Here is a 26,902-nt window from a genome sequence, read left to right as displayed (position 1 = left end):
ACACACACAATGGAGTACTACATGGCAATGAGAAAGAATGACATATGGACATTTGTAGCAAGGTGGATAGACCTTGAGGGTGTCATGCTAAGCGAAATAAGCCAGGCAGAGAAGGACAGAAACCATATGTTTGCACTCATAGGTCTAACAGAACAGGAGAAACCTAATGGAGAACCAGAGGGAGGGGAAGAGGGAAAGAGAGTTAGGGAGAGAGAGGGATGCAAAACTTGAGAGACTATTGAGTGCTGAAAATGAACTGAGGGTTGAAGGGGAAGGGGGAGGGGAGAAAAGAGGTGGTGGTGATGGTGGAGGGCACTTGTGGGGAAGAGCACTGGGTGTTGTATGTAAACCAATTTGACAATAAACTATTAAAAAAATAATGTATGCAAATTAAAATTAGTTCATGTAATTATAAAAAAAGAAAGAAACAAAATGACCACCACAGGAAAGAAGGAAGATTTGAAAAATAATGAAAAAGGAAGTAAGGCAAAAAAGAGAACCTTAAAGATAATTAAAGATATCTAAAGAAGACAAATGTTCAAATAATTACCACAAATATGTTTTGGTACCAGTTAGTTTTTACAGAGTGTTTTCAACATTTAAAAACATGGAAAGCTAAGTAATTAAGTCTATGAAGCTAGTACAAAGTTGGTATCAAAATCTAGCAAAGATAACCCAAAATAAACATAATAAGAGCTAACAATTAAATAGAATAGTCTAAATTTAATGGTCATGAAATAGTGATTTAATCTTTTTATATATTATGATAAAGATACCATAGATGAAATACATAATAAAAATTTCTGAATACTGGAGAGAAGGAAGGAGGTGGCATAAATGAAACATTTGTCTTATTTTCAAATTAAAAAAAATTTTAATGTTTATTTTTGAGAGAGAAAGAGACAGAGTGAGAGTAGGGAAGGGACAGAGAGAGAAAGGGAGAAATAGAACCTGAAGCAGGCTCCAGTCAGAGATGTCAGCACTGAGTCCAATGTGGAACTCAAACTCACAAACCATTAGATCATGACCTGAGCCAAAGTCGGACACAACCGAGCCACCCACGTGCCCCAAAATATTTATCTTGTAAGATGGTGAAAAATAGGCAATATTTAATGGTGATGAAAATACTAAGACTACTATTTCGATACTGTTTATAAGTTTCTTCCAGAAGAACTTAATAGAAGAAATGGCTCAGTGTGATTAAATTTGGAAATTAAATGGGAATGAATAAATTGAAGAGGATGCTATTGCTATTTATTTTATTCTCTTCCCATCATCAAAATTTTATTTTTACTATGTATTGTTTTCATAATAATTGAAAAATATTTTTAAAATTAATGTTTGGTTTTTTTTTGAGAGAGAGAGAAAGAGAAAGTGCAAGTAGGGGAAGGGCAGGGAGAAAGGGAGAGAGAAAGGATCCCAAACAGTCTCCAAGACATCAGCACAGAGCCTAATGCAGGGCTTGAACTCCTGAACCATGAAATCACGATGTGAGCCAAAATCAAAAGTCAGACACTTTCCCAACTGAACCACCCAGGCACCGCTAATTGAAAAATATTTATACACAAAAATCTTCACTAAACCATTGGTTACAATAAACAAAATTAGAAGCAATCTTAATATCTGTATAAAGTTGAGTGGGTAAATAAATTATGTTTCTTCAGATAATAATGATGTACTATTTGGGTGCTAAAACCAGATTTCACAGAAACTCTCAGTGGTTTGAGAAAAACTCATTATGTGAAGTCAACACAAACATGTTGATAAGAGCATTTATGATGAATTACTCCTGCGTTGTATGCTTATTTTTCTACTTTTCTATTTTTATTACTTCTTCACAAATAATGTACTTCTTTAAAAAGTACAGAAAAAAAGCTAAATGATATTACTGAAAATAACATAATTTAGTTGTTACTACAAAAAGATAAGGGGCCATAAAATGAAAAATCACCTCAGTGAATCACCATTTGAGATTTAAAATAATCAGTGTTTTAATCTTTTAAGACTGGAGGGCTTATGCTGATAATCCTACAGTTTTATAAAGAAAGCAGGTAAACTAAAACGTGCCAAAGAAACATTGCCAATCTTTTAACTTGAAACTCAACGGGGGGAAAACTCTATATTGTAGTCATCATTTATTTTAGTCTTTTCTAAAATGAGAGGAATCCATTCTTAAGAATATAAAGAAACCATTTCAGATACGTCCTAATGTCTACTTTGGCAAGCAACTCTCCTAGAAATAGCTCCGAAACATTTCACCTTAAGGAGTTATTTTGACATTTGATTCTTCAATGTTTGGAGTTCATCATGAATTTCAATTCTCAAAGAAAGTATCTGGCTTAAATTAGTGTCGGCCTCTTTCTCTTCACTAACTCATGACGACTACCCAATTTTAATCTTTTATGGACACATTTTGCTTTCTTCACTATTGACTGCATCTCAGGACGTGCTGTCTGTTCTCTCCTCCCACTGCAGCACACACATCTCTCAGTGAATGCTGTCATTTCACTCTAAAAACCATAGAAATTACAGAGCAATTCAATAAATAACATTTAAAAATTGCATACATGACAGATTTCTGATTGACCGGAAGACATATATTTAGAAACAGACATGTAAATATGTGTATATGAATACACATATGCATAGAATGCAAAATAAGTTATTCAACTCTTTTTGCTTCTAAAGCATTATAATTAAATATTATAATTAGTTTCCAGGTAAAGAATGATTGAGATACATTTTTTAAAATGGTTTCTGGAGGAAATACTGACAGATATGAGAATAAAATTATTATTATTTTAAATATTTAAGAAAAAGAGAGAGCATGAGTGCAAGCAGGGGAGACCAGAGAGAGAGAGAGAAAAACAGAATTCTAAGAAGGCTTCCTGCTGTCAGCATAGAGCCTGATGCGGGCCTCGAACTCATGAACAATGAAATCATGACCTAAGCCAAAATGAACTCGAGAGTAGGATGCTTAATTGAGCCACCTGAGTGCCCTGAGAACAAAATTATTAAGCAAACAAAATTTTTCACAAAACGTTACCCTAACACGAATCGTATCTGGCTCTTGGCTGCCTTTTTATCGGAACAGCCCTCCGCGATCTGTCTCACCTCGTCGAGCGTGTGTTTCGTCCTTCACACAGACGTCATTTAAGGAGCCAATTGGATCACAATGGCATGGCTGGCAGGGTCTTGGATAATTTGGAGATACCTAACAAGAATATTAAAAGGCTCTTAAACACGTGTAATAAAAACACAGGTTCCAATTCTGCAAATTTTAAGGACAAAATAAATTTAATAATACATAGTAATAAATTATATTGGGAAAATAATGTAAGAAATTATCTTTAATATAGGTTTGCAATTTCTAAAATCCTTTTTTGAAAATGATTACACAAAAGTAAAGAAGATAGTACAATAAACATCTATATATTTGCTACCTAGATTCAGCAATTATCAAGATTTTGCCATAGGAGTTCCATCATTTTTCATTTTCTGCCGAAATTTTTGAAGAAAATCGCAGATAGTCTTTTAATCCCCATATGTTTTGGTATGCAGCTTTTATAATAACAGTATCATTATTATAACAAACAAAAATAACTAATTATCTGATGGTCTCTAACATACATTCTGTAATAAAATCCTTCTGACCGTTTTTTTTGTTTGTTTGTTTGATTTGGGATTTTTGTGGGTTTTTTTTCTTACACCATAGTTCAAAATTAGTAATTTCTCCCCACATTTATTTTTAGGAACCTTTATCACATTTATAATGATATGATTAATTAACTAGAACTGTGTATTTGGTGCTGACAAAAAAGATAATATTAAGTGCTTAAATTAATTTGGTTTCCAGGAGAGGCAGTGTAACCACAAGGGAAAGTGTAGTTTCTTCCACAGTTAAGAGACGTGAGCTCACCTCTCAGTGTGGCTCCACTGGCTAAGTGGCCTCTTGCAACTTATTTACTTCCTTGTGATAGTTGGATAACACTAGCAACTATAGTGATGTTATTAAACTAAAATTAAAAGGAACAACACATAAAGGATCTCATAAGGTTCCTCAGAGATATTAAATATTCAACGCAATTAGTTTAATGTTAAAATATTTTAAACAAACCTAGACTGTGATAATATGCTCTAATTAGAGCATTTATCTTCCAGATGTAATAGAATAAGAAAAAAATAACAATTATTTGCCCATGGTATATATGCTGAAATACTGCACACATGCATTCTGTGTCTCTTTTTATATATAATAGGTCTATTCATATAAATATATAAATTTCCCCCATAAAATATAGCCTTTACATATGCAGATATTTATGCTTCATTTGTAAAGGTAAGCTTGTTTACTAATATAAATCAAAGTGTCATGACTAGAGAGTTATTTACATGTCAGATAGAATATCAATCATTTAGGACACATTTATTCATTCCCCATAATGAAGTGAGCGCTGTGCAAAGCACAGATACAGAAGGCCGGGTCTTTGCCTTAAATAAGCTTAGAAGAATAACAGGCTTGAAGGACATTGATTAAATGCAATGTGCCAAGTGATAAAATAGACATACAGAGCCTTATGGCACAGAAGAGGAGGGAGTGATAACCCAACACAAAGAAGTCAACAATGTTTCACAGAAGAAGTGACATTTAGACTAAAGCTTGAAGTCTGAGTAGGAATTTCAGAGTAGAATTGAGAAACAGGCTTTTTCTCTAGGAAAACAAACAAAACAAAGCAAAACAAAACAAAACACCACGACATGAAAACAAAAAATAAAACAAAAACAAAAACCCTCTGTGAACAAAAGACAAAACATTTCTTTTGAATAATATCTTGGCTGTTGTAAATGTGGTTTATGATTCTAATGGAGAATTTGAATAAATAAAAGACTCCTAATTCATTATCCCTCTTTGTGGGAATTGGAGAAATCTTCCTGAATCAGATTGCTGACCAGGAACCCCTCTAACATGAGATTCTGTAAATACTTTACATGTGATTTTTAATTTTTAATTTTCTTAAAACAATAATCCAGATTACTAATTAGTTCTCAAAGTAAACACTGCATTATATTTAACTATTAATATTGTATTTCATAAATAAATCTTAAACCATACTTTTAGGACAATACTTTTTAAAATATTGTAAAGATGTTATTTAGCTATAAAACTATAATGCAAAAAATTGAGTTCTTTATCTTTATAAAAAAGAAATAGACTTCCACCCAAATATTAGGCTCATAAGAGGTTTGAATATTTTTTAACATATAGTGTAGCATAAGTATTTTTATAAGTATCAAAATAGCATAATCTAGGCTCAGATTCACTTAATTGACTTGTAATAAAAACTTGAAGCTTCCAAATTTGATAATGGCAGAGTGTCTTGTGTGGTCCAATGTATTCTCAGATAACAAATATTAATTCCAGACAAAATATAAAAGTCAAATATTTGAGGCCTTGGAAATTAATCAAAAGCAGGCGGACCTTGGAAGAATTTGTGGTTTGAAAGAAAAAAAATATGTCAGCTGAGACCTATGTTCAGAGATGGGGAGCACCAAAATTTGCATGTCAACACTTCTCAAATGCTTAAGCAATCCCTTGCCCGTACATCCATTTAGGAGACTACAGCTAGTCCAGTGGAAAGTAACCGCTGAAAAACTCAATGATGTGCATGAGTTTTTAGTCTGCATCCCATAAAGGAAACAGACATTGGAGTTATCAACCAAGTGAGCAAGATTAGAAATCCACCTTGAGCTTTCTGTTAATATGCCCTATCACAGTGTAAAAGCAAGCCTCTACAACTTCATAGTAATCAGTCAGTAAGTTTACTACCAATTAGAACCGAATTCAGAAATCTTCAGAGGAAGACAATAGACTCATGTCTCTACATTGTATCATCCAAAATATCTTGTACAAATCATAAATTCCTAGGCATGAGAAGAAAGAAGAAACTTTATTAAAGAAAAAAAGAAGTCAATAAAAGCAGACTGTGAGGTACTGAAATTAGCTTGGAAGGACTTATATAAGTACTTTATATATGGCTAAGAATATAAAGGAAATAATGTTTATAAAGAAGTGAAGCATGGAAAATTTCAGCAGAGAAAAGGAAATTATAAAAAAAGATTCTAGAAAGCTGTAAAGTAAAATATCTCAATTAAAACTTAACCAAGTTTATTTGACAATAGATTAGTGATAGCAGGGGATAAAATAGCACAGATCAATAGAGATTATCCAATCTGAGGGATGAAGAAAGGAAGTGTTTGTTTAATTAGCACAGCCTGAGTAACATAGGACACAATCAGGGAACCTGATCTGTATTTTAGTTGGAGTCTCAGAAGGAAAAAAGATAGTAGAGCTCAAATAGATACTAGGTCTCTGTTTCTTTTCATTCTCCTCCTCTTCCTCCCCCTCCTCCTTCTCCCCTTCCTTCTAGTTCTTGTACATCTTGTTTTTATTCTTTTTCTTAATCTTGTTCTTTTTTCATCTTCTCCTTTTTCCCCTCCTCTCGCCCTTCTTTCCTTCTCCTCTTGCCTTCTTCACAACACTTTCTTCTCTTAACAAACATTTACTTTTTAAACATGTTTATTTATTTGAGAGGGTGACTGTGTGTGAACAGGGGAGGGGCAAAGAGAGAGAGGGAGAGAGAGAATCCCAAGCAGGCTCTGTACTGTCAGCACAGAGCCTAATGCAAGGCTCAAACTCACACTCCTTGAGATCGTGATCTAAGCTGAAATTAAGAGCCAGATATTTAACCTACTGAGCCACCCAGGCGCCTCTTAACAAACATTTTAAATGTAAAAAACATTCTTTGTTTGTAGGACATGCCAAAATAGGCCATGGGCTAAATTTACTCTAGGATCCAGAGTTTGCCAATACATGAACTAACTACTAAAATGCAAATATAAGGAAAATACCTTGAAATTAGAGAATTAAAAGACACAAATATATATACTGGCATAAAGATTACAAAAGAAGGAATTTATATAAAGAAAGATGATTGTTTATGTGTATACTTCTAAATAATCTCATTTAAACTACTTGAACTAATAAAGAATCTTAGATACAAGATATAACATCAATATTTGAAAATCTTGAATAGCATTAATTTTATAATTATTTTTACAATAATACGTAAACATACTGAGATTTAACAAAATACATCCCAGTTCTCTATACTGAAAACACTGCTGTAAGTAATTTAAAAACACTTTAATAAGTGGAGAGATACACTATATTTATTGATTGCAAGACTCAATATTGTTAATGTTAGTTCTTTCATATTTGTATTTAGATTCTATACAACAATCCCAACTAATATTACTGTCATTGACAAGTTCATTCTAAAATTTGGGGATAAAAATTGTATGGGAATATAAAGAAACGATTATGTCCAAAACAATCCTCAAAAGAAAGAATAAAGTTGGTGTATGTACATTTCTGAAATCTATTCTATTGAAGCTAAAGTAATTGAGATAGTGTGCTATTATTTTTTTATTTTTTTATTTTTTTAAGCAACAGGTATCTATCTATAGTTTCCATCTACAGGCCTGTCATTAGGAATGTTAAGTGTGTTAACTGGCCACTTTTTTTTTTTTTTAGAAAAGTTTTTTATTTTTTTTATTTTATTTTTTTTAACATATGCAATTATTTTCCATCATTTACAATACAGTAATTACAATGACACTCCAAACAGAAAAGCAAAATAAAAAATCAAAACCCCCACTTCTATTTCATGTAATTAGACTTATACAGAAATTAGAAGGTTAAGTAACAACTAGTTAATCACCTAATTTCACAGCTATCTGAAGTGGCAATCATTATATAGCAGCTTATCTATGATACATTCAAGATAAATGATACAATTTGTTACTTGCCCATAAGCTACAACACAGCCTGCTTAATACCTTTCCTTAAATTCCACCTCTATACTACAGTATACTTGAGGTCCATGCAAAAAAGTAGCGACCTTCTATATAGGAAATGGATGATTAAGTCTTTGATAGTGTGCTATTATTAACACAAGGATGAACAAATAAATCCATGGGGCAGAACTGGAGCTCTAGAAATTGACCCATGGAAATTGATTATTTGCAACAAATGTCTCAAAGCAATTTAAAGGAATAAAAGAAGTTTACAAAAAGGTCCTGGAATAACAGGTTAACTATGTAATATTTCAATCATTATTTTATGCCATATTCAAATATTTGCTTGAGATGGGCCATAGATCTATAGGCTAAAACTGGAAAGTTTCTAGAATTTAAAAAAGAAATCTTGGCTTGAAGGGACACTTCAAAAAAGAAAATATAAGAATAGCCAATAAGCACTTTATATGAAAATTAAATCCTTGAAATGATCTGCTATAAATTCCTAAGAGAAGATCAGTGGTAACACTAAGCATCGATGGAATGATTTAGTGATTGCCAAATACTGACTTGCCGGATCCAGAGTATTGGCTAGAAGAGCTACTCAAAAAGATAGTCAACAGCAAATATTAGAGATGATATGGAAGACCCGAACTCATAGACATTTTTGATGGCATGGAAAATACTGTTATTAATTTGGCAAATTTAGCAGTTTCTTACAAAATCAAATATATAAATATCCTATAAAACAAATATTCTATTCCTAGATGTTTATGCAAGCAAGGTAAATAAAACAGGACCCCAAAAGACCGGTATAAAATATAAGTCCTTTTGTGAACATGTTTCATTTACTATAGGCAGTGTTTCATATGAGCTAACCCAAAACTGAAAATGACACTAATATCCACAAGTGAAATGGATTAAAAACTTACGGTATATTCATGCAAAGAAATACTCATCAAAGTCAGCAATTTTTTTTCTAAAAAAGAACTATCGATGGACACACTTCAGATAACTCTTTACATGTTATACTGAGGAAAAGAAAGAACACAAAAGAGTATGTAGTTTATTTCAAATTATCAAACTCATGATGAGGCAAAACTAAGTTATGTTCTAAAAACCAAAACAGTTTGCCATGGAATGAGAATTGACTGGAATGGAGCATGATGAACTTTCTGGAAAGATGGAAATGTTTTATATCACTGTTTCCCTTTTGAAACATTTCTAGTCACCTCTTAGAATTTGTAGTCCAACTGTTCAAAGAAGCTTTCCAAATTATTTTTCTGTCCAATACACCTCTGTATGAAAAAGCCAGAGACAACACTTCATGAAAGAAAAAGAAAAAGTGTGCTTTACCCCTTTGGGTCTGAAGAAGCCATCAATGCATGTCTCACAGTTTATACCAGCGGTGTTTTGGGTACAATTCACACACACACCTCCTCCAATGTACTTTCCATGTATATTTAAACTCAGATTTCTTCTGGCAACATTTTCATCATAATAGCATTCTTCAGCTTTCCCATGACAATTGCATGCTGCATTAGGGAAAAATACATTTATAAATGTTAATTTCAGATGTATTCAAAAATCATTTTCCATTATATAATAGATTTCATACTCAATGAAAAATTATATTGCATTAGCGTAAATATATATATGTAAATGTGTGTATATATACATATATATAAAATCAGTAAAAAAGTATCTAGAAAGTTTTTGGATTTATTGAATATATTAATAAATTCACACTTTTTAAATAGAACATGAAATAATTAAAACCTAAATTAAACTGAATCACATGAAATTGCCAATATTTGACTGACTATCTTAAAAAACTGAAATTTTATAAGGTTCAACCCATAACTTCCTATTGTGTTAAACCATACATTATTGAACTATAGCACTGAATGATTTATATCCAGGTTATCTGTGCTAACTATTATATGCAAATCTCCAGGGCTAGATCCTATGGGTAAAAAGGGGCACTTAGGACATAGTTCCTTGTTTGTACTTCTAATAATAACTAACACTTCAGTTTTTATATACTACGTTCTGTTCTCAGTGTTTTATATTCATTGCCACTGATTTTAATTCTCAAAACAGCTTTTTGAGTTAGGGACTTATATTAACCACTTTCCATTTATTAGGAACTGAGACAAAGAGAAGTGAAATAATTTTAAAAAGTAACCAAATCAGGGGTGACTGACTGGTTCAGTTGGTAGAGCGTGTGACTCTTGATCTGGAGGTTGTGAGTTTGAGCCTTGCGCTGGGTATGTAGATTACTTAAAAAAAAATAAATCTTAAAAAAAAAAAAGGTAACCACATCAGTTTTGTCAACCCGACTCTGAAGTTAGGCTCCAAGTTCGCAGGGCTAACCACCGGCATTGGCACAAATCCTTTCAAGTCCTTTCTGATGAGAAATAAAATGAATGGTAAGTGCCAAGTGATCAGGACAAAATGTGAGCTGATTTTCTTAGTGGCTGAGACCACACTGCTGTGCACCAGTCTGGGATATCCAGGACTTAGTCCTCATGTAATGTAGGCAACTTACTTTCACTAAGGCTCAGTTTCCATAAACAAGAGAGGTCAATAGTAAATACCAGATAGGGATATTTACGTGAGAAAAATGCCTGTAGAATCATTAGCATAATGCTTTGTAAATAAGTTCTTAATTGATTTTTCTGCCCACTCCACTCTCTTTGATCCTACTCTTCAACATAGGAGTTCAGAAACGTGAAAAATAACATTCCCTCAGAAAGACTGGGTAAGGCTTTATAAAATGGGTAAAATTTATATTAGGATGTGAACTGGGGGAAAAGATATCTCATACAGAACCTCGATCCTCAGATCCTGAGTTTCTTGGATGTTCTTCCATGGATTTCCACATATACGTGTACTTGCTGGCAGCGGGGGGTACATGTGTGTATGCAAGCTCATGTGTGGGGCACATAGCTCAATCTTTAATTTTTTTTCCACAAGGGAAACATTTATATACTGTTCTGAACTATTTGCAAATTTTACTGACACTAAATCGCATAGCTCTTTCTCTATTAACTTGTTTCCCCCAAGGCTGCACGGGACACTTCTTGAATGGGATGTTTATCAGTTCCCTATTAATGGGCAGTTACATTGTTTCCGGATTTCTCTGTTATAAGTAACACTGAGGACACACTGGGAGAACAAAGAAGTGGGGGAGAAGTGGGGGTTCTAATGTCAGACTGCTTCCCCTTGGTGGGTTGCCAGTTTTCTCTGAAGAGAAAATTTAAATCTTGCTGTTGTTTTAGTGCTTCTTTCTTATGGTTGTTGTGAGAAAGCAAAACCCCTATTGGAATGCCTGATCCATAGGAAACACTCAGCTGCATAAATGTTAGTAGCAGTAGCAATTTTGTATTAATGACAGAATCATTGTGTGCTCTGTACAGCTATACAGCTAGATCTATAGGCTAAATGCCTACAAGTATCATTTCTAGTCACATTTTAACTTCAATTAACTTGAAAAATGTCCTTCCAAAAATGCTGTAAAATTACTCTCTGTCATATATATATATATATATGATAAAACTGTTTAAACATACATACATAGCCTTACCAACACTGTGTATGATTGACCCTCTTAGTTGAGTTCTTGGACATAGTAAGCATTCAAGTATTTGTTGAATGAATGAATGAATGCTTTGATAAGTTAAAAAGAATATTTTCATTGATTTAATTGGTACTTCTTTATTTAAGAATAAGTGGGATAACCTCTTTAGGGTTATAAGTCTTTTCTTTTTCTGAGAAATGCCTGCTCTAATCTTAGCCCATTTTTAACCAGTTTATTGAATTCTTTTTTCTTTCTTATTGTATAGATGCTCTCAAATGGTACCCCTTCTTGTGATTGCTGATATCCCACCAACAGAAGTGGAATACAGTTAAATTTAAAGAAGTTTGAGACTATGACTGGCATTGCAGTCATGACTTAAATTCATTCTTAGGGATGAATGTCTGCTCTCGAGAGAAACCGTGGAGAATGCGAGGGATCATCAGGAACGGGGGAGCGGATACATCATGTAAGCAAGGGCTGGGCCGCCGACACCCCTTTTACAAGGGTGGGTGGTGGTGGCACATTTCTGCAGATATAATTCAGTAAAAATGGGTGATTTCTAAAGCAAAATATCTTCATAACAAATCAAATCAACCTCCCCCTCAAAAGACGAGCATAGAAAATGGAGGACTCAAGACACGGATAGTATATGCAAGACCTGAAACTTAGAATGTTTTAAGATTGGGGAGATTTATGATTAAAGCTTACTATGATTCAATAGTTTTAAGGACCCACTATGTCTGACACATGATACATGATGATAAAGTGTTTCTTTTTCATAAAAATATAAAGTTGGCCTTAGCGTAAAAGTCTACCAACCTGTTCTGGGGGGAGCTTATATACCTATGAACTGAAGACATGTGGTTAAAACTCACTGATACTAATATTTGAATTTAGTTGAATTGGGCTTCATAGCTGGCTTCGATTTATAGCTCAGCACAAATATTTGTTTTTAGGTCTCATGTTGGCCTGAGTACATTTTCAGAAACCCAGGTCTCTTTAGCATCCCTGTCGCCATGTTGGGTCAGTTGGCAGAAGTAGGGTTAAAGTCATCTGCTTCGGGGAAAAAACTGGGTATTTCCCTCCTGAAAAAAACTGGACACATGGGTGATGTTCAAAAGTGATAATACTAAAGTATTAATGGCTATTTGTTGACACATGTTTACATAACCTGGTGCTTTACTATTTTTTATTACTGTCTCTTTCTTGGTGGGCACTGTCCCATAACTGCTACAGTATAGTTTATGCTAATGCTTATCACTGGTGCCATTTCTAATTCTAGTATTTTATAGTGTTATGAATGAGAAACAATACATTTAAAATATCTATCATTACCGTCACAATAAGTATTCTATTTCTATGAATTTGTTTTCTTGTCTTCCCTGTTACCTTTTACTATCATATTCTTCCCAGCTGCTATGCCCAAACATCACCCTTTAATAAGTATAACTAATGAATCAGAGTGTTTTTGTATTGTTTTGTTTTTTTTTTAGGTAATAATATAGCTCTAACCATAAGGTATAATCTCTCCCCTCTGGTTTTCCTCCATTTACTAGATGATTGGTATTCAAAAGCTATTTACTAGGAGGGGAGCTAGAAAGGAAGAAGGCAAAAAAAAAAAAAAAAAAAGCTGGAGCTATACGGGTTCCAGAATCATTTTATAAACATATAAACACATTTAGAAAACTAGTCTCCAGAGAGTATAGGTTTTGCTGAATGCTTATTTGCATTTCAAGTAGTGTGTGTGCGTGTATGTGCATGTGTGTGTGTGTGTGTGTGTGTGTGTGTGTGTGTGTGTGTGTGTAGCTGACTGACCCTTGAACAATATGGATTTGAACTGCACGGGTCTACTTATATGTGGATTTTTTTTTCAACTAAATATATGGGAAAAAATCTTTTTGGAGATTTGTGACAATTTGAAAATATTCACAAATGAGCCATGTAGCCTAGAAATACCAGCAAAAGATTAAGAACAGGTCAGAAAATATTGTAAGAAGAGAACATATAATACATATAACATACAAAATATGTGTTAATTGTGTTATTGGTAGCCTCTTCACAACTAAGTTTCTGGAGAATCAAAGTTATACACAGATTTTGATTGGGGGCGGCGAGGGTCAGTTTCCCTAACCTCCACATTGTTCAAGGTCAGCTGTGGGGGGGTGTGTAAACATGTGTGCTTAAGCCAGAGATCACCCTGATGACAGTAAGTGCACTCTATGCTTTTCCTATGCTGTTATCTATTTCTCATGAAGCCCACACAGTGGTAAAGTCAACGGTATTTGGTAGGTTTTGCCAAATTACTAAAACACAAAACTGAGTTACTAAAACAGAGGGGTAAGGAAGCCTACCAGCTATTGTCTTAGATAAAATATCTAAACTGGAACCATGCACTTACCTAAAATTACCACATGTTCATATTTACCTGCGTACCAGAAAAGGAAGAACCACATACATTGCTGAATTCTCAGGAACATACCTTCGCATTCAGTTTTAGTCAGAAAAGTGCCAGCTCGCCAAGGTTTCTGATGAAATCCTGGACAGCACTGATCACAGCTATCACCACATGTATTATGCTCACATTCACAGCGGGATTTCTGGTCAGAAATTGGGGGGAAAGCATAATTTTAATAATTTTAGGACCATAAATGAAGGGCTTTTCCCAAAAGGTAGAAGGAAAAGAAAACTCTGAGAGAGACCACATAACAAAACGTGAAACTCCTGTGAGTCTGGAAGGAGGGGCTGGACTTGGGAGTGGATGTATTTGATCAACAGCAGCCTAAGGAGGTGCAGGCTGGTTCTGGAATCACTGAGCTCGGGTTTAGAAGAGAACAGAGGTCCAATTGAGAATTGTCTTGAAGACTAAAATCCCGCCGATGATTCCTGAGACCTGCAGGTTTTCTGGTTTGGTTAAGCATCTGACTTCGGCTCAGGTCATGATCTCCCGGTACGTGAGGTCAGGCCCCGCATCGAGCTCTGCGCTGATGGCTCAGAGCTGGAACCTGCTTTAGATTCTGGGTCTCTCCTTCTCTCTCTGCCCCTCTCCTGCTCACACTCTGTCTCTCTCCATCTCTCGAAAAGTAAATAAAATGTAAAAAAATTTTTTTTCAAAAGTACTGTCAACATTTGGGGGCATGGGAAGAGGAGAATAGGTTCACAGGCATTGAAGCACATAACAGAAATCTAATGTCACAGGGCTGAATCTCCTATCTGTGTGTGCTTTCGGTACAGTCATCATGCGGAACTGCTCCTGCGGGGCTGCCCTGTAGGCTCTCACAGCTTGGGAAACACTGCCCACCAGTTCACATGACTGACACCCTCACCTGCAGAAAAGCCATACCTCAACCCTGCCAGAAAAACAGGCCAGGGCGTTTGAACCTTCCCTAGTAAGTAGCATTATGATGCATTAGAAAACCAGCTTTGAGAAAAATACCATTTGTATTACAGTTTCAGAAGAAAAAAAAATCTATACATAGGTAACTATGTTCACTGATCACACTACTCTCTGTATTTCTTCCATGTAATACGTAATAGATGGTTTTGTATTTCACCAGCTTATGACTGAGAAAAGTATATGTTCATTCATCTTTTTAGGTTGTGCTTACTTAAAACATTGGCGTTAATGAAAAATTCAAGCCAAAAGCATTCTAGCACTTTCTGGCCTGGCAGATCCATCACACTCTTGAGTACGTTCTTCCATCCCTCTTCGTTTCGCTCCTGCCCTACCTCAGCCCCCTGTCCCACGGCCATTCATATTTACTTCCATGCACAGTTTTCATTTGTTTGCATTAATTTTTTGATGAAAACCTTTAAAAGAAATGGTCTGGTTGATTGATGGCAGGCAGGCTGCCATAGCTAGAGAGGTTTCAAAATACATAGACCAGTTTGGGAGACCTTTGGGGGGAAAGCTAATCTGTTTTCTGACAGTGTGATGGTTGGCTTCAAAGTCTGTCATCCTAACTGCCAGCTCTATCTCACCCTGGCAGGGCTCTCCATTACACCGCCTGAGTGGGGACCTGACACCCATTCACAGCATCCCCATCGGCAAAGTGTCTCATGAAGCATTTTACAGCTGGGAGTTTCATTTTGCTAAGCACCCTATAAATGTACATACGTTTGTCACTGGATCAAGCGGACAAGCCCTGGCATGACCGTAGCAGATGCACATCCCTCCGACCGAAATATCCTTGACTGAGTAGTAATACTGCAAAAAGCAATCCAGGGAGAGATCCTGTTACACTGACTGCAAGCTGTAAGTAACAACGGGGAACATTCGCTTAAAAACTTTACTTTCTGCTTTTATCTTTCTTTGGAAGCAAGAGAGAACAGCAGAGGGCTCACAAAAGGTATCAAGTAACTAACTGTTAACATAGCTCAGAGAACGAAGGCCCCTCATTTGTGTTTGGTGGCCATTTTTGAAATTTCTTTCCCACAGATGTACAAAATCAATGCTGGAGTATTTATTATTTGAGAACAAGTCGTTATGCCAGGGTGAGGGAGGGTACAAGTACAATTCTTCATAAAAATTGGCTTATGTCGTTTTTGAAAACAAATCTCCTTTATTGTCATTACAGGAAACTCAGGGATCATTAATCACATACAGTTTTACTTGATGGATTTGAAACTCAACATATTTAGAGGAAATCATGTTCATAACAAGACATGTCTTAACCACATGAAGATGAAATAAAAAGTAATGAACTGCAGGATTGATTTAACTAACTTTAAGAAGTAAACATCATGAGTGCAATACTTGCTTTTTATCATTATTTTGTTAAAATGTCCATGTGATTACTTCCTATCTGAAATTAATAGAGGGCTATGTTTTTAATTGTTTTAATCTACACAGCTATTTTTAAAGATAATTCATAATTGTAGTACTGGATGATTTAACATTTTTAATCAATATGCACAGAACATTTTATAATTGTGAGCACATTATTTTATAGAATCTGGGTAACTATCTCAGTGGTAGATGCTCTATTATTCAATCATTCACATTTAAAAAAACACAGCAAGAATAAGTAGGTAAACAGAAATCTGAGTTCCCTAACTACAAATTCCATTTTTCCATTTACTTCTTTTTTTTTCTTTTTCTGCTTGTTTTTGTTGTTTACATAGAATATCCTTTGTAATATTTTTGTTACTTTTCTTACTTGCTATACCTACACCTTGATCGTGAAATGAAACTTGCTAGAAGTTTAGGTAATGTACAAGTCTGCTTTTCACTAACTTCATCACTTAGTAATATAGATATGAATAGGGATATTTGCTCAGAAAGCTGATACAGTACTTTTGTAGATGTTTTTAAAGCTAAGAAATCTGTTTTTAAATATAAACTCATAAGGCTTCACTTTTGAGTCATGAAGAGGAGCTGAAATTCAATATCCTATTTTTATATATTTAAATTTATATGTAGTGTTTACTGAACTTGAGTACTTTCAAAAAGCTTATTTATATGTTGCATTTTACTGCACTATTTAAAGGCTCTTGCACAATGAAGTTATAAATAATAGATGTGCCTCCCAACCCCCACTCTGGCTTCTGCAAAAGATGATAAAAGGAACATATTTATTTACATTGATTTTTTTTCTCTGTTAAATATACTGTCGGAAAAGATTAAATTTCATTTCAAAATGACTCAGTCTTCCTCAGTATATATTTTCAAGTCATGCCAAAAGTATAATTAAACATGATTTTTTAAATAAGCAAAGAATCTGCACATTGCAGAAAAATAATGATTACTTCTGCATAAGAGAATTTACAATATGCTGAAATATAATGCAAAGTAAAATTGTTTCAGGTTTGGAAAGTACACATGTGTTGTATGGGGATAACCAAACTTTAAAAGTTATTTTTGTGATGATGGAGTAGTGAGGTGCGGGTAAGTTAAATAATGAGAAGAAAATATTTATGCGGGGTATTCATGAACTGTAAAAAGTGTTACGTTCAATATTCAGTATGCTGGTGCAGCAATTTGTAACTCAAAGCAATAGTCAGACCTTTTAGAACTAAGTGCATCACTCTAGAACTAAGGCTGTTTCTTATTATCTTACTTTCCCTCTACAATCCTATTTCCACCTTCACCTCTGGTCATATAGTACATACTCTGTTAGCATGGATTTGCTTTATGGACGTAGAGCTGAATTAGTAATAATGTCCTGGTTGTGGAGTTGTCTATAAGTGTGACATAAACCAGTGAATGTGGTGAGGAATAGGTAGGAGAAAACACAATTATTACTCATAGGATCTGGACTGATCACGTATGTCATAATCCGTACCTTCCAGCTTAACACTGGAAATCAAAGGAAATCAGCCTTTCTGTGAGCTCTCATTTTCAAAGAGGTCTGAAAAGGGATGCCATCACTGTTTTTTATTTCTGATATTTTATTTATAAAAGAAAATAAAACCGTGTACACAATCAGTTTTCCCCTACAGTGGTGTTTTTTTAAACCATAGCTGTGACTCATTAAAGAAACACAAAGTTAAATGATTTGAATGGGCAAAATGGTCTACAGAACAGCAACACTAACATCACCTAAGAACTTGCTAGAATTATTCCTTCTCAACTCTGCCCTACACCTACTGAGTCAGAATCTGCACTTCCTTAACATTACCAGCTAATTCTATTCATATTAAAGTGTCAGATATATTGTAATGTATATGTGTATGTGCATGTATGCATACTGAGTTGTGCTATAAAATATACTTCTAAATGTGGGTTGTGGCCAAAAATGTTTCCAAGTCCCTGCACTTCCCACAGTAGTTCCCCAGTGCCAATTATAAGAGTAGTACAGATACCTACAGTGACAAAACTAATTTAGTCTTCGCAAATAAGATTATGAACTAAGCATTATTATATCCATGTTATAAGTAAGGAAATATAAGTTTTAAAATGTTAAAAATTTGATAAGTGTTGAATATCTAATAAGTGATGGAGTCTGGATTTGAACCAAGGAGGGTTATGTTAGTCTGGTAACAACCACTCTACAAATCACTGAAAGAGATCCTGTTAAATTATATAACAACTAATTACTTCACAGTAACAATATCATTTATAGGCCACACTATGATTGATCATAACTTACTCTTCGTGTGACAATTGGGTCAATTTCTCTTGGGTCTTTGTGAGCGAACATCATCAAGTCGGCGTTCAGGGTGCGGATTCTCTGAAATCTCAGGCGAATATAGCGAGCGGAGGTGAATTCCAGCAGTTCAGGAGAAGGGTCATCGGCACTTGGTCTCCCATTGATCAAAGAGATGTGTATCTACATAATGTGGGAAATGATTTAACAAGGAAAGTTACTAAAAATAAAATATCTGGCTTTCTCTGTTTTTACTTGGAAGAATAAAGTTAAGCTTCACTTCTCTCAATTAGTCAGAGGCAGGTTCATATTTACTCCCTGGAATGTAGTGAAGTAATTGAAGTTTACGGACCTTTTAATGCGTGTAAAAGCAATTCATTTGTTTATATTTTAAGCATTCTCTAAATACCACAATTTCTTTTGTTCCAAGGCATGGTATTACTTGATTTTTCTACAATTTCCATAAATCTTAAGTCAATCATTCTTTTTCTGAAAATTATTATGTGCTAAAATTACATCAGAATCTGGTATATAGTGGGAAACCAGAAAACTTGATTTAAAAAAAAACCCTTACAAAATATCGGATAAAACAGGAACCTATCAGGAACTTAAAGTAATTCTAAAATTGAAACTAATTATACAGTCTTAAAATATATGCAGCAAAAATTGACACATTCCAAGGAAACTAGACAAATCTATAGTCAACAGTGAGATATTTCAATAGGTTGTATTTTTTATTTGTTTTTAAGAAATTCATAGATCAAACAGATTTTTTAAATTACCAAAGATTTAACATGTTTTATTAAAAGCATACTCTATGAAAATACATTAAAACCTGGATGGAATGTGGGAGGTGCCTGGGTGGCTCAGTTGGTTAAGCGTCCAACTTTGGCGCAGGTCATGATCTCACAGTTTGTGGGTCTGAGTCCCGCACTGGGCTCTGCGCTGACAGCTCGGAGCCTGGAGCTTGTTTTGGATTCTATGTCTCCCTTTTTCTCTGACCTTCTCCTGCGCTCTCTTTTTCTCTTTTCTCAAGAATAAATACAATTAAAAAAAAACAACAACCCTGGATGGAATGGTAAATTTTTTTGGAAAACAATTTAGCACCATTGACACCAGAAGAAACACAATCTAATCATGTAAAAAAAAAATGGAGAGATTAGCAAAGAATGCCTTATAAAGGTACATGAAGCCTACGTTCTCTCACAGGGATCTCAGAGTAGAAAATTCTAATCAGAGAAAACTGTTAAAACCAAAAGTATTCCTATTGCAGATAAAGAAATGATTTCCCTACCCTAATATCTGGAGAACTCCTGTAAATCAGCAAGAAAGACCAATAACTAACACAAAAGCACAAAAATGTAAGGGGACCATTCAAAGAAAGGGAAATATTAGTGGCTGTTAAACTTTTGATAAGACAATGAACTTCACTCATAATGACAGAGCCACAAATTTAAAACACAACAATAAACTTTTTCCATTTTTTTTCATGTTGCCGAACCCTAAAATTACTTCTAATACATCCTGATGGCAAGACTAAGAGACACTGGCATTTTCAGACACTTAACAGGTATAAGTGTAAAATGGCACAAACCACTATGAAGGTGAATTCAGCAATAACTATCAACATTACAAATGCCTAGTATTTTGACCTAGAAATTCCACTTTTGGGAAATTATACTACATATATTACATATATTCCTATGGCATTTTTTGTAATAGAAGAAGACTGGGAACAATCTAATTTCCATCAATGACATACAACTAGTTAAATAAGTTCTACATCTATATAATAAATCATGTGCACCATACAAAGAAATGAGGAAACTCTCAATATACTTAAAGGAAGGAATATAGTACTTTCACTTTTTCTGTATTTTGTAAATGTGCTATTCCCTATGCAATAAATTAAATAGAAATTGTTCAAGAAACTTGACATTAACTCATAGGTTTTGGACAGAAAGCACACACACACACACACACACACACACACACACACACACACACGCACACACATACTCACAGGAGGCTAAGAAGACATGAATGTGAGAAGAGTCTGTGCTGGCCTGAGGACTATCCCAGAACACAACAGTCCGTACGTGTACTGGGAAACTGTGACTTGGGGTCACTCAGAGGAATTTGCATCCACTTTTACAAGATGATAAATCATGTGTGTTAATTATGTTTTTTGACAGGAGAGGCAATGATGCTTCCATTCCTAACATCCTGCATTTAGATAATCCCCAAGAGCTTTTACAAACTGACTGCCGATAAACTACCAAATCACTAGAAAAATATATATAGCAAACTCTTAGATGAGAAACTAATTCTGATGCCACAAAGAATAAATTCAAAATGGCTCATGATAAAAATATGAAATGTCCCAGCTATTTGAGTCTACCTTGGATACTTAGTAGGGAATAAATTCACTTAATCAACATATTTGAGGCTGAGAGAATGCAAAATCTTCTAAAACACTGAACCTCAAAATACTGAATACTCTCCCTCTAATGTAGGAAATTCTAAAAGATTTAAGTAGGTCTTGTATATTCCCCAGTTCTGGCATCTAGGAGGTGAGTCAGTAATACATTTAAAATGAAGTTGTCTGTATAACTTAAGAATGCTATCAATTAAATGTAAAGAATGAATAAATAGGTGCATGAAGCAATGAAAATTAGTTTCCTTTAGAGATTTTGGCAGCCAAGAAATCACCAGTGCCCTTGAATTCATGCTTAAATTTCTATCTTATCAGGCTCTCTTTAAATTGCTTCTAAAAGTGCTACTTGAAATGAAAAAGAAAGTCACCACATGTCCAGGATTAAAATTATTAAAGTTTATTTGGTGTTAATGTTATGGGAACCGTATTTGTACTGTACATGGAATCAGTAAGTTCCTCATTTAAACATACAAGAACTTTAAGAAAAATGGTGCACATGCTCTCATTTAGGTTAATAAACCATATGATAGCAACATAAAGGATTCAGCAAAAGAGCACTTCTCCTCACAGCTTTGGTATTTTCATTAAGCCACTCTGCCAAGAGAGCTTGTGAGTATAGTTAGTCCCAAGCTGTTTCTGGGACATTAAACCAGCCAGCTGTTTGGCCGTGTTGTGTGCAGTTTCCTTCTATCATTTCCCCCCCACTCTCCTTCAAAATAAATCATAATATTAGATAGGATATTTCCACTGGCACTTTGCTGTGTAATCCCGAGTCCACTGGAAAGCTTAGCACACTTCCTGATCTCCTGTGGGGTGACAACTGGAGGGTGTCTATCTTCAAAAAGATGACAAGTGTCAGTCCTTAAGACCGCCACTGCCATGCTGCGAGGCCAGGAGAAGTCTGTGGCAGTCTGGTGTCTTCTGAAATGATTTTCATTACGACATGTTGGAGAGTATATGTTCATGCTGTCAGAGGAATTCATTCCAACTGAAAATATCAGCCTGATTAACAGCCGGGTTTCTAGATTTTAAACTTTACTCTTTTTTGAAATTAGTTTGTGCAGATAAATAAGAATAAAAAAATAAAACTCATGAGAAATATCTTTGTTTATGACCAAATGTCTGAATCAGTATTATACTCTACCCATCCAAATAATTCTGTTTCTTTAGTGTAAGCATACTATTTAAATCACATCTCCTTTGCAGATGGATTAGACCTCTGAGCTTCGATAGTGTTGCCTTTGTGATTAGAATAGAAATTAAAAATACTTTTTTGCAGCAAATAATCAATTCTAGTGTGGATAATTGTCCCATATGATTCTACTTTTCTATTTATGTTATTACATCTGCTTTAGTTTCCTGGAAGAACTATACTCCTAATATGTTCTCCAATGATACAAGTTTATTGAGTGAATGGGTGGGTGGGAGAATGATCATTAAGGATGATTAGTAATTATCAGAAACTGAAACGAGTAGCACTCTCTTCTTACATTTTTAAATCCCATTTTCTTATTTTTTATTTGAGAGAGAGAGAGTGAGCAAGCCTGGCGGGGGGCAAATGGTGAGACAGAGAATCTTAAACAAGCTCGAAACTCAATGCAGAGCCCAACACAGGGCTCAATCCTATAACCCTGGGATCATGACCTGAACCAAAATCGAGAGTTAGATACTCAATGGACTGCACCATCCAGGAGCCCCTAAAATACCATTTCTATTGCTAGTCTTTAAATGTGCCAGTTAAATAGGTACAACAACTTGAAAGTGAGGTGATCCCAGGAGATAGAACATTAAAATCCATATGTGTAGGATGAGATTAGCTGTCTAAAGGTGTGGTCAAAGAATTTGTATAGAAATGGAAAGCTGATACTTGGGGAATCTCTTAAATCCAATCATACTTAATACAATATTTTAAAGAGGGAGAGTAAGATGGCGATAACTTTGAAAAATGAACCTAATCACTTATTTTATCCTGTGAGGGGAAAAAAAGCATATATTTGGAGAAAGGGGGTGAGCTGTGTGAAGCTTAGGAAAAGGGGATAGTGCAATAATTTGTCCCTGTGTTTCTGGCACAGAGCAAAGGCTCTGGTTCTGGCTCCAAGTGGTCAGTAGAAACCCCCACATGATCAATCTTCAGTCCTCACCATACTTGATCTGTGTGCAACATTTAAAACAACTGGCTACTCCCATGTCTTGGACGCCACACTTGGACGCCATGGGGACATCTCTCCCGTGATCATTCTCAATCTGCCTCACCACTTCCTACCTTCTCTTCTCTTCACTTTCTAATATTGGAACACTTTGGTGCCCATTTCTTCTTTTCTATCCACACTTAGTGATCCCATCACAGTTCACCAATTCAAATACCATCTATAATGATAGGTATGATTATATAATAATTACATATAATTATATGTATAATTAATGAAAGCAAAACACATCCCATGGCAAAACTACATACATGCCTATGTATATATGTATATACCATCTATACTGCAGTCTCTCACACCTGTATCTTCAGGCCTCACCTCTCCTCTGAAAGTCAGGATACAGAATCCATCTGCCTTCTGGATATACCGACCTGACTTCCACGTACGTTTCTCAAACTATCTCAGACTGAGTTCCTGCTCTTCATTCCCATAATCTTCCCAACCTCTAAATAATTCCAGCCTTTCAACTACGCAGGACCAAAAAACGTGGAGTCCTGCTTAACTGCTTTTGTTTTCTGTCTTCCGGCATCCAATTTGTCTACAAATCCTCTTAGTTTTACCCTCAAAATATATCCCGCATCCAGGCATTTCTCACCACCTCCCCTAAAGCCTGCATGCCATAGTCTTCCACCATCTTCCCCCGGGCACCGGAAGTGGTGCTTCCTGCTGTCACTCTCCCTGCACTGCTTCCTGCTGTCACTCTCCCAGCTCTAGAATATATTCACAACCATAGCAGCTGTTTGTTTGTTTGTTTGTTTTTTGTTGTTTCAGGTTTTTAGTAAATGCATCCACCAACTTATTCTTTGTATCTTCTGAAGACAAAAATCACAAGTTTAATATGGATGAGTTAAAATACTGTACACCAACCTACTCTCACTATGCTGTGCATTGGTCCCTGATCTCTTTACTTCTGTTGGCCAGATGATCTTCAGGAATATCTGGAAAGAGATTCCTCAACAGATTATATGCAAGAAGTAAAAGGTGGCCAGTAACTATCTGAAAAGAGGGTGAGCCACAGCGAAAGTCCATTCCCAGCGCAAGCCCTATGCCACAATCATAGTCACCATTAGCAGACTGCACCCAAGTCATCATTTCCCGAATGGGAGCAAAAGTTCTTATTCTCTCCTCTTCAGTTGGTGCCTCAACTATCTGACAAATTCTCTCGAGGTCAGCATCTGTTTCAGGGAACTCTCTAAAAATTCCTTTGAAAACATTACTCCTGTCATTCTTTTCCTTAAAACCTTCCAATGCCTTTCTATTTCATGATCAATAAAAGCCAAAATCTTTACAATGAACTACGAGATCCCAAATTATCTCAATGCCATTTCCACCCTCGAAACACTGCCAAGGAAAACAGTAACTTCAAGAGCTCTTTTCCTACTCTTTCTCTACCCACAATTCTCCAGCCAGGCTGCCATCTTTGCTAGAACATGCCAGACAGGATTTGACCTCTGGGACCTTGTACTTGGGGTTCCCTTGCCTGGAACATTCTCTTCCCAGATACTACAATGCTCACTTTTTCATCTCTTTCCAACCTTGCTTAGATGAGGCCTTTTTGGTGACTCCCTAATTCCCTAATTACAGTGCAAATTTCACCCTGTAATTTGCTCTTCTAACTACCTGCCTCAAAGTTCTCCATAGTACTTTTCTTCTACATACCATGAATAGGATTTGTCTGTTTACCCTAATAATTATTTGTCTCCCCTCTCTGGCTCAGAAATCCCAAGAATTCAGGAATTCTATTTGTTTTGTTAACTGATATAACCCCCAGCATATAGAATAGCATCTATCAAAGATTAAGTGTTAAGTAAAAACTTCTGAATAAATGAAACATAAGTAAATCCTAATTATTTAGCAAATTCAACTAGCTCTCTACCTAAAAAGCAATTTTAAAAACTAATCAGATTTCTCTGATATTAGATGAGTAGACCTTTGAGTTTCCATAAAATGAAATTAAAGTCAGTAATGCTTTGTATCATGGTCTACCCAAGCTTTTTGAGTTAAGTTGATTTGGAGAAAACTAGGAAATTAACAGCTTTGATTCATGATTTTCTTAAATCTAAGCCTACTATATTTATTATTATTGGTTAAACACTACTTAACTTTATTCTCTATCTTACCACAGTTTCATTTAACAGGCTATTCTGAGCAGGGAAGAAAACATAAATACATTTTCTGAGTCACAAGTATATGAACTTAATATCTACTCAACTAAATGTTGTCAGCAGACCAAAATGGACTTCTCCCATTGGTTAGTTCTTTCTTTATGCAAATTGTATTCTGGTTGTCTCAGTATCCAACCTATAAATTTAATGTGTTACTATTTATAAAAGTTCATTAAAAACAATAAATTATTATAAATTATAGAATAGATTCCTTAAACCCTATGAACATGCAAGAACAATCAATAAGGTTCATTGACAGTGACATAGTACTTTGTTTCTAGGAGGATTTTTTGTTTTTGCTAACATGGGTACTCATCTTTATGGACTGTTTAGTTTTATTATATCTAACTGAACATTTATTAAAAAAAATAACCTTCCTTACCTTATCAAGAAGTCTCATTACAATTTTTAAAAACACTTTCAAATCAATGCATTATTTTTAAAGACTTAAAAATGTGAATTTATAAATATATGAAAATTAAGGCCTGGGTAATAAAAATACACTGGATAGATAGTAATGTGACATAATATGTTATTTATAATGCCAGTTAATAAAATATCTAAACATTTCATACTGGAGATTTTCCTATCAAGAATCTTTAGGGCCTTAATGAGGAAATGGGGGATTATGGATTCAAAATTTTTCCAGTCTATTTTTTCTAGTTATATCAAACACAGTTTATTGAAGTCCTCTTTCCAATTTCCCTTACCCCATATTTTGTTATTTGATCCAACTAATAGCTGGCATTTAGTAATTATTTTTATTAAATTAAACATTGCTCATTTTACATCCAGAAAATGAAGTACTTTCAAGACTTAAAACACGTGCTTACAAAGCATCTCTAATCCACCTCTTCCCAGTTCAATATTTCCCATTCATTCACTTAGCCAATCGTTCATTCAGAAATATTTATTGGCTACTTACTATATTCCAAATCACTGAGCTATTTTCACTTCCCTTTGTGTGCCATGGTCTCTCATCTCTGGGCTCCTTTTCCAAACACCTTGTCTGTCTCTCCACTGCTCCCTCTTTGTACAGATATACTTTATATATCATTCAGGATTTAGCTCTGATGCCAATTTTTTCCTTCCATGAACACCTCCATATCCTGTCTAGGAGTTTCTCCTGTGAATTCTCTGAGCTCCTGTGAATCTTCCTATTATCACTACCTCTTTACTTGCTTGTGTTGTAACTGTTAATAGACTGTTAATTCAATAAGAATAAGAACTTCATCTTATTTCTAATATAGTCTCAGCGGTTAACATCATGAATAGTATATAGTAGACTCTCAATATTATTTGTAGAAGGAATAAATCAATATCTGGGCCCAAATATTAGAGACTAAGATAGACCTTTCAATGAGTTAATTCTTAACTCAAACATTTACAAATCATGTATTGTATATGTCAGTTTAAAATTGATTTTGTGAGAGGGTTTTCTTTTTTTAATATTTTTACATTGTAGTACTTGTTTTGCTTGTTGGGGTGTTTGCTTATTTAATACATTCTGTCAAGGACAGAAATTACATGCTGGTTTTTTTTTCCCATAGGAAGTGTGTCTTGGGTTT

The 26,902-nt window shown here is 34.9% G+C and overlaps 1 protein-coding gene across 1 annotated transcript in view; it reads right to left on the bottom strand.

Moving 5' to 3' along the window:
- Positions 1-26,902, bottom strand: part of LAMA2 (laminin subunit alpha 2) — a 600,504-nt gene that overhangs the window by 341,308 nt on the left and 232,294 nt on the right. Inside the window, exons 5-9 of the mRNA XM_029943224.1 lie at positions 18,529-18,708; positions 15,555-15,644; positions 13,920-14,037; positions 9,214-9,392; positions 3,115-3,214 (exon numbers count right to left, since the gene is read on the bottom strand). Coding sequence (XP_029799084.1) covers positions 3,115-3,214; positions 9,214-9,392; positions 13,920-14,037; positions 15,555-15,644; positions 18,529-18,708 — 667 coding nt within the window. The remainder of the gene's footprint in view (positions 1-3,114; positions 3,215-9,213; positions 9,393-13,919; positions 14,038-15,554; positions 15,645-18,528; positions 18,709-26,902) is intronic.

This window comes from Suricata suricatta, chromosome 7, assembly GCF_006229205.1.
Source record: "Suricata suricatta isolate VVHF042 chromosome 7, meerkat_22Aug2017_6uvM2_HiC, whole genome shotgun sequence".
Lineage (NCBI taxonomy): Eukaryota > Metazoa > Chordata > Mammalia > Carnivora > Herpestidae > Suricata > Suricata suricatta.
This window is presented reverse-complemented; position numbering and strand designations above follow the sequence as displayed.